The following is an 8,984-nucleotide window of genomic DNA, read 5'->3' as shown; positions in this document are numbered from 1 at the left end:
GAAAAAAGCAAATGTAATTTTTTAACATTAAAACCAAACCCAACAACAAAAAACTTTCGCACATACCTGTGTAAGTTCTGGTAAAATTCTCTTCATCAAACTGCCTCCCACAGACTTTGACAAGGACACCAACAGTACGACAAGCCAACAGCCGGGCAATTTTAGAGTCTTCATCCAGAGAGGCAATGATTTGGGGCATTAGGCCATCTTTGACTTTTAACATCTACAGTTAGAGGAAAAGCATAGAAGAGCAACAGATTTTCAGTCACTCAAACAATATTCTTATTGGTTACATCAGTTAGCATTAGGTTTTATTGACACTGGCTTACTTCATGTGAAAAGAGAAAGTTAACTATAGAAGTTAACTTGAAGATCTTGGAAGTTACAGTGCTTTGTGTTTGCCCCTAAGCAAGCTTGGGAAATGAAAATCCACCAATTAATCATCCAGTTAATGAAAAATGAATATGAGCTTAATGTAACGTGTAAAAGCTTTACACTTGCCTTTCCATTTTGAAAAATTGTGGGCAAGGCTTTAAATAATCTGGAGATGAGGGTTATGTGTATGTACCAGTAGATGGTGCTCTCATTCTAAAAGGAAACCTTTAAGTAGACTGTTGTGATAAAGTTTCAGTGAGTTTCATAATTTGACTTTAATACATAATTTTGTATACATAAATGCAAAAAAGGCATTAAATCAGAAAAATGTTTAATTAGAACAGTAGTCTCTGGTATAAATGTTTTTGTATATGTGAACTCAACCAGTTACAAATGTTCAAGCACTTTGTTCAAATAAGGTCTGTTATAAAGACAATAAAGACTATGAACATTTAATAACATTTTAATTCCATTTAGTTTTTAAAAATGCCCTTATATGTAATGTATTTTCAGTGCATCATTACCAAATGCTATTATTATTAGCAAAGAGGGTTCAGAAAGCCCCTCAGATGCAATTAAACCTTAATGACTATGGTGGGTAACATTTCTTCAAGTGTACTCCTTGTTAGAGCTCCACTTCAGTTTCTACACATACTCTTCAAGTTCCATCTCAAGTTCTCCTGCCCTTTCAGGAATCTTTTAGATTTATTTTTTTCCTACATGGACCTTTGGGCTCCCAGGCAGGCAGCCAGTTTGTCTTTGCCACATTACACAAAAGAATGTCCTGGCTGGCTCCAGGGCTGCTGCACAGACACTGGGTAGGGATCCAATCCTGTCAAGCACCCAAGCTGTTGTGCTAATAGTAGTGAGTATTTTGTGCTACAGAACTGATGTTATTCTAGAACAAAGATCTACAAAACGGTGAGTTCTACAGTTCACCATTCTGCTGGTCTTAGGTCTCACCTCAGGATACCATTGTCCCTCCACTACTGACTGTTTCAATTATTACTACTCCCTTACAATTATTGAACTTTATTATGAAAACTGTATGTCCACCTGAAAATATTACTTAATAGAAGGATTTCTTCTTCTTTGCCCCTTGCATTTATTTTGTCTTCCTGCCTAAGATTTCAAAGCACATTTGTTGAGAAGGAGAAAACTTACCTCTTCTGGTGACAGCATCTCACAGTGAGTAAGAGCCCAAAGGCAGGACAGAGCTGTAGTGCGGATGGAAGCTGCAGTTCTTCCTGCATGCCACTGCAGATTAGGGGCCAGGATGTCTTTTATCACAATCTCAAGGTAACTAGGGAACAGCCTGAAGTCAAAAATAAGAAAGCAAAATAAAGGTTCATGAGAAAGTGAGAAAGAGACTGACAGGATATAGAAGAGAATTTTCTGTCATAGCAGCATGGGCAGAAAAGGCAAAAAAAATACTGTAAAAAAGAAATAAAATCTTCTAAGCCAATGGGATTATAATGTCTGTGATAAGCTTTTCATAATTTATTTTTCCTAGAGAGTATTTAAACAAATACCTAGCATTCATAGAAAGAGGTGACTAGACTTTCTCCCACTTGAGACGATGTCCATGACTCACTGTGTTATCTTGGTAAACTACTCACCTTCTCTCTGTCTCATTTTCTCCATCTGTGAGGAGGAGATAAGACCCTGTATAAATACTGTGAGGACTCATTAATATTTGTAAGGCCCTTTGAGACTGCCCAGTGGAAAGTATTTATAATGTGAAAAGTATGAATGCTATTGATGAGACCTGAACTAGTGATACTGCAGGGAGTCCACACAGAATAATTCTGTTTTCCCTTGGCTCAGAAACTCATCTCCCTCGAGGAGAAGTGAGTAGGATTTTCTTATGGTGCCAGTCCCAATACTAGTTTGTTTTCATTACAGACACACAAATCTGTGGTATTTTTGCTGATGCTTCTTCCTCCTTCTCCACTGAATGGGCTACAACAATGCTAAAAGTTGTTGCAAGGGTCAGCAGTTGCAATAGAAAATATTCCCTCACGCCCATTAAATTCCAGCTCAAACTATTTTAAGTTAAGAGAAAAAGATACAGATCTTACACACAAGTTACAAAAGACTTTGCTGCATCAAAGAGATAATGCCTGGCTGAGACTAGATAACTAAGGTTATTCACTGTGCTTCTCTGCCTTAAAAAGCAGCATGCAAACCAGATTGACAAACAGGCTTAATCTACCTTGACTTGTGTCCCACTCTGTTCAAACTTCCTGCAGACCTGGGCTGTGGCCACCTGAGTGCACCACCCACCACTGTGCTGCTTGGCAGAAAGGGAAGAAGCTGTTGTTGACTTTTCTGAGAGTCCTACATTTCCAGGATTAATAAGTGGCTACTACAGAGATCTGCCAAGCCACAGGAGGAACATAATGGGTAGATGTTAACCAATATCACAAAGTACTTTTAAAATAATCCCCACAGCAGCAGAACAAACTCATTCAGCAATACAATTTTCCATAATAATATTGTACCAATGTAATAAGAAATGCAATTTTATCTACTTCTTTCCTGTAACTACTCTTTACCCATGTTAGTAATTTGACTAAAATAAGACCATCTACCCTGCCAGGCCTTAATTATCTGGTGCACACACACAATACTGAAAATCTCTACCCTCAACATGATGAAAACAGATACACCTGCACACTCCGTTTCTGAGGAAGTCAGAGATCTGTTCTTGCTCCCTGTCCAGCAGATGGCACTTAAGATTCAGTAATAACAGGAAATCTGATGTGTCTAAAAAAAGTATCTAAATTTATCAGAAACTTTAGATTTATTATTTCAAACACATTTTTGAGTATTAGTAATTTTCTATTCAGAAAGTTGCCAGAAAAAAAATATAACTAATGATCACTATCACTCCAAATTTCCTTTTAGCTCCAAAGCTAAAAAAAAAAAGGCTTTGTGCTGTCTGTGCTACTGTGATATCTGATCAATAGCTGTTCTGTTTTTAATAAAGCTTTCTGTTAAACTGCAAAAATCCCCAATCTGTCAAAACATAAAGACAAATTCCAGCAGCATTATGTTAACCATAATGCTCTTCTATTTGTGAGAGTATTTGTTCTAATGCCTTGAAATAGAGTCCATCAAGTAACATCTGGCAATTATCTGACTCAATCATGTCAGACTCAAACAAAATTAGATGACCACACAACTGAGTTTAGTATAATAACTGGAAGCCTTCCTATCTAAACTGTTGGAAAGTTTTTAAGCAGCTAAATAAATTACTTCCATCAGGGAATGCAATTATGGAGCTAGAACTTATTTCTACTTCACTACACTATCTCTCATTATCATTAGGAATGCAATTAATTTTTCCCTCTTTCCATTTTCAGATCTTACTGTGGTAAATCTATGAAAATTCTAAAAGTGAGACTTTCCCCTGAAAGAACATACCGTGTCTGTAGTGTTTGTATTTAGAGAATTGAGATTTTATTCTCAACCAGATATGCAATAACTAAAATGTGATCTGTGCATCCAATAACACCTACCTCTTATGCAAATACAAAAAGCAGAGCTTGGCTTTACACTAAAACTGCTACCCACATTTTGTGCACTTATATACTTAACCTTTCATTCCATGTTATGTATTTTCTATCTATTTTTATAGACTGGCTCCTTTTTTGCTTTTAAGGCACTGCCTCACTTGGCTTTATATGTTTGTGGATTGTTGTGGTGTGGGTTTTTTGTGTCTATGTTTTTGTTCTTTCCAAAAGAAAACCAGGTCATTGGAAACAAAATCAGATTTGCTTTTACAAATCAAAACATCCAAAAATGTTTTGCAAACAGCTCTTCAAACACTAAAACTTTATGTTACTTCCTCCATTGTGATTGTTTGTCAGATGAACAGGAGCTGAAAATGCATTTTGCAGTAAATAAAGGATGGTAAAATTAGGCCATAAAAGAAAAGAAATAGATGGGAGAGAGTTGCATTACCCCCTTTTTGGACTGAAATATGTTATTACAGACTTAATAAGCATTATTGTTGTGTCCAGGGCATCACAGAACATGAGATGACATTTCTTAGCTTCACAGTCTTTGTATCCTCAGTTAGATGATACAGATCTCAGATAGAACAGATTAACTTACAGTAAATAGTCAGTTCCTGGAACACTTAAAAGAGTTTTTTAAGTCCTTTTCCTTTTCCTTGCCCTTTCTTCCTTTTTGGAAGATTCTTGCGTATCTAGCTTGATCTTGTAACTACCATTCACTTACTTATGGTTATTCACACAAGTAACCCACTGACTACAAAGAGATTTTTCATACGAACAGAGGTTTAACAACTGGATCCTGAAAATATTAAAAAAGAGATAACAATACACTTGGCACAAAAAGGACAGCTTCACTATATCCCATCTAGCTTCAAATCCATTAGGGAATGCCTTAGCACAGGTTCTTCAGCTTACTTGGAATCTTCCACTGAATGGGAACACCACGGTTCCATCTCCTCCTATTATGGGATGCAGGGCATGAGTATACTAAAAAAAAAAATTAAAATTGCTACTGACATGTCCTCATGGAATCTGAATGATGTTCAACGTACCAGAATGCCCACTGACTGCCAATTTGTTCATAAAAATAGTGCAAAAAGCTTCCAGATATAGAGGACCACTGCTATCAAAACACTTTTAGGAAGAATGCTTCCTGTGATTGTCCTCTGGTTTTGTGGGCGTTTTCTATTTTTTTTTTTAAAGAGTTAAAAATGAAATATATATGCACTGAATACATTCACATTCTAAATGCAGCAGGCACTGGGAAAAGCAGAGCAGATATTGTTTATGTATTCAGGAGAACTTTGCAGAAGTGTTTGCATGACTATAAAGATTAAATTACTAATGACAGAAGAGCCCCACTGTTGGCATTGTTATCCCTAGAGGGGTTTTACAAGCACCATAAATTGTAGTTAGATTGTACTTGCAATGCATAAATAGTGCCAAGCAACAGGATGCTCCCATCTTCAGTCACTGAGACTAATAATAACTCCTTATCAAACATTTAGTTTAATGCTTTTTAAACACCATGCTATATCATGGGCATTTTTAAAAGCTCATTTTTTGGGGTTCTTTATTGTTTCCTTATGATGAATACAGGCAAAGTTTAAGGATTTGGGACTTTTATGGGAGAAAAAGAAAACAAAACCCAAAAAAATCTTATGGCCCCCATATTTCTTTCCTAAGAATCCCCATTTTAGCTTTCAAACACTATTCTCTTCAACTAAAACTCTCCACTTTTTGAAAACTATCCAGATCTGCATCACATCCATTTTAATCCTCCATAGTGGCAGATAGGAAGACTATAGTGAAGGAAGTCCAGATATCAAGTTATTCTTATTTTTTTCTTAAATTACTGCACTCCAACCTTCCAAGCACTGTTAAAAATACAGCAATACATTGTAGAAGATGGTGGGAAAATCTTTCTTCTTCCAGACATGCTAGCATGGACACAATTAAAGGGATTAAAAAACCACCATGGTCATTATTTTTTAATGCCATGGTAGTGTTTAAATAGCTGTGTGAAATCAGGACTCTGCTTACCCTTGAGAATTGATGGTTTCATTCGCTTCCTGGAGCAACTGTGACAAGACAGTGAAAAGTTTTAACTGCATCTTGGGATCCTTGTTTGGCTGAAGACATGTCTTAAGAATGGGAATAAAGTTATTTAGAGCTTCACCTATAACAGGACCTAGAAAAAAAACCAAACACACTAGTAAGTTCTATTTAGATGCTTAATACCTAAGTGCACTAAAATTTGTAGTATGCCTGGTAGTAGAACAACATTTAATCCCAACTCTTGCATGGCAGCCATGGATGTACCCACATTACATGGTACTAGGGGGTGTACAAACACCCAAGCTCACTCTCCATGGGCTCAGGCACCCCAGTCTCAGCCACATCAGCAAGGTGGTCCCTGAAGGCTGGTTTACCCCACAATACATTTAGCCAGCTTTTCATTAAGATGCCAGTGATATGTCCATGTTGCACAGCAAGTGGCTGGGACCAGCAGTAGAACATGACATTTTGGGTGGAACTAATGCCTTTGGGGAGGATTAACACTGTTTGCTATATCCCTGAAAGCTTAAGGCTATGCACAAAGTTTTAGTTTTATTGAACTTCAAGAAAACGATACTGAATCTGGTGTGACCATCACACCACTCCAAACATCAGCATTAACTGTGCTTTTTTCTCCTTTCAAGTTTCTCTCTGTGTAGCTTTCAAGGAAACATGCTCATGACTCCCAGGGGCACAGGAAAGGGCATGTTTGAAAGGGTCACCCTCAAAACTTAGTTAGTGGAATTCTTCAAGCAGTTTTCCTTCTCCATGTTTAAATAATACTTCTTTGCATTTTACAAGATAATCTAAAATATGATGAATTTTAAAAGCTATTTGAAACAGAAATATATTCCAAACTAATTCTTTAGTTTGTTAACATTTTCACATCCTAAGATGAATTCTGTTTTCACCACTAAACAATAAACAAAGAAAAATCCTAAATTGTTATCCCAATATTTGAAGAACTGATTTTCCCAAAAGAGGAGGTTCATACCTTTCTCCTTTATAATGATTAACATCTGCATGGTTTTAAGAAGGAAGAATACATATGGCTATACACATGCTTTATTCCTGACACATGGAATGGTTAGATTGAAGTATTCAAGATTCCCAAACAAGTTTAATAGCATTTAATAATATCTGGAAATTTAATGTTTAAAATAAAATAATCCCAAATCTTTGCTGTCTAGACTGAAACAATTCAGGGTGTTGAGGGGCAGTTGGCTAAAATTCTGTGCCAAGAAATAGGTCTTTATTTTCACAGCATTTATTTAAAATAAATTGCTCCATGTGACTTCTAAGACATTTCAAAGATACTATTGCATCAAACTGATAGGAGCAAATTCAACAGATGGGAAATAAACAAAATAAACTACATTGCTAGTTTCAGCTTAAGCATGCATTCCCAGAAACAGTAAAAACTGAGAAATTTCAAATAAACCTGATTAAATTGATTAAAAACAACATTATGTGTGGGAATTAAAAGAAAGAAAAAAAAATAGCTCTAGGAGCTGCTGTGTCAGACAGAAAACACAGACAATAGCATATTACCAATGTTGGGTGCAAGCCAAAATGTTTGCTCAGACATTTGATGATTTATTTAGCATTAAGGAAAACAGAGACAACTGTCTAGAAGTCCCTCAGTCATGGAAATGAGAGTACAAATATACAGAAAAATTGACCTCTCAGATCTTGCACTGAAAAAATTATTTGTTCTTTCCACAGATAAAAAAAAAGAAAAAGCACTTATGGTGGTTGCTGCACAAACCAGCAAGTGGGTGCTTCACATAGGCTTGTTGAGGCATTTTTTGAGATTCAAGGATTAAATGCAGAAGCCACAGTCCCTTCAAACATCCTTGTCCACATCTAACTGTCTGAAGCAGCAATAATAATTATTCACTTGTAGCTGAAGTAGCAGTCTACAGCCCCTTTTGAATTAACAGAAAGGAAAAAAAAACACAAATAAACAGGACTTCCCATTTTAATAACCTTAAAATGGGTGTCTAGATGAAAAAAGCTGCCTGTCAGTGAGGGGAAACACATGCCGAACTTTCGCTCATCTATACAAAGCAACTGAGGAACCAAAGTGAGGAACTGTTTGCACAGAAAAATAGTATATATTATAAGACTAATGAATAGAAAGAAAAAATAGCTAGATTACTGAACACAGAAGCTACATCAGTTCATCTCCCCTTAATTTTCACAGATTTCATTCACCTGAAAGCACACTTTTACAGACGTGATTCTAGTGTGCTCCTTGCAGCCAAGAAGCCTTTTGGAATTTGAGCTGCTTCAACATTTTCAGCTTTGCTTTCCATCCTACTCTTGTGGAATTCCTGAATATTACACTCTTCATTATAAGAAACAACCTATCTGCAGACTATGGAGAGTATGACTTGATTTTTTTCAGAACCACTAAAAGAGTCTTACCTGAATGAGTTGCGATGACATCCAACTGTAATGGTTCTGGAGAATAGCTTGTCCAACAATCACACGACTCTGACACCCATTCCATAAGCTCAGTCATGTGCTGTTTATAGAGACAAAGAAAACTATCCAACTGCTGCACTTCAGCTAATGAAGACATTGTTTCCTCTACCTGTTAAAACAGAGACAAGATACTTTATCTGAACTTAAACAATGTTAAAAAAAAAGAAAAAACTGAAAACTCGTAATTGCACTAGAAGAACCAAAGGGACACAAGAGTTTCTTAAGTTGCTACTAGGACAATCAAGATTGATACTTAATGTCTGTCTACAACACATCCATTATCTTTAAAAAACAGTAAAACATTTGTCCTGATTTCCGACTGAAATCATAAGGAACACAGCAACGTAATGGAAAAATGAAAGAAACTCTGATCCAAGTGAAAACCTACCCAAAACTAACCACATCATAAAAAGTTCTTACTAGTTTTAAAGATGTAGTAATTTTCCTCAATTTAAGAATGAATTAGAACATTAACCTGGAGGGAATTTCTCACAATCCCATGTAGCAGGCTATGGCAGCTTCCAGAATCCATTCCTG

At 36.3% G+C, this 8,984-nt stretch overlaps 1 protein-coding gene across 1 annotated transcript in view; it reads right to left on the bottom strand.

The window, feature by feature from the left end:
- HEATR2 (HEAT repeat containing 2) overlaps positions 1 to 8,984 on the bottom strand; it is a gene marked incomplete at its 5' end in the record, with an annotated part of 25,781 nt that overhangs the window by 2,702 nt on the left and 14,095 nt on the right. The window contains 4 exons of the mRNA XM_010003335.1: positions 67 to 223; positions 1,540 to 1,690; positions 5,943 to 6,090; positions 8,388 to 8,556. Coding sequence (XP_010001637.1) covers positions 67 to 223; positions 1,540 to 1,690; positions 5,943 to 6,090; positions 8,388 to 8,556 — 625 coding nt within the window. The remainder of the gene's footprint in view (positions 1 to 66; positions 224 to 1,539; positions 1,691 to 5,942; positions 6,091 to 8,387; positions 8,557 to 8,984) is intronic.

This window comes from Chaetura pelagica, unplaced genomic scaffold (genome assembly GCF_000747805.2).
Source record: "Chaetura pelagica isolate M959 unplaced genomic scaffold, ChaPel_1.0 scaffold138, whole genome shotgun sequence".
NCBI lineage: Eukaryota > Metazoa > Chordata > Aves > Apodiformes > Apodidae > Chaetura > Chaetura pelagica.
The sequence above is the reverse complement of the archived record's forward strand: the minus strand, read 5'-3'. Positions and strand labels throughout refer to the sequence as shown.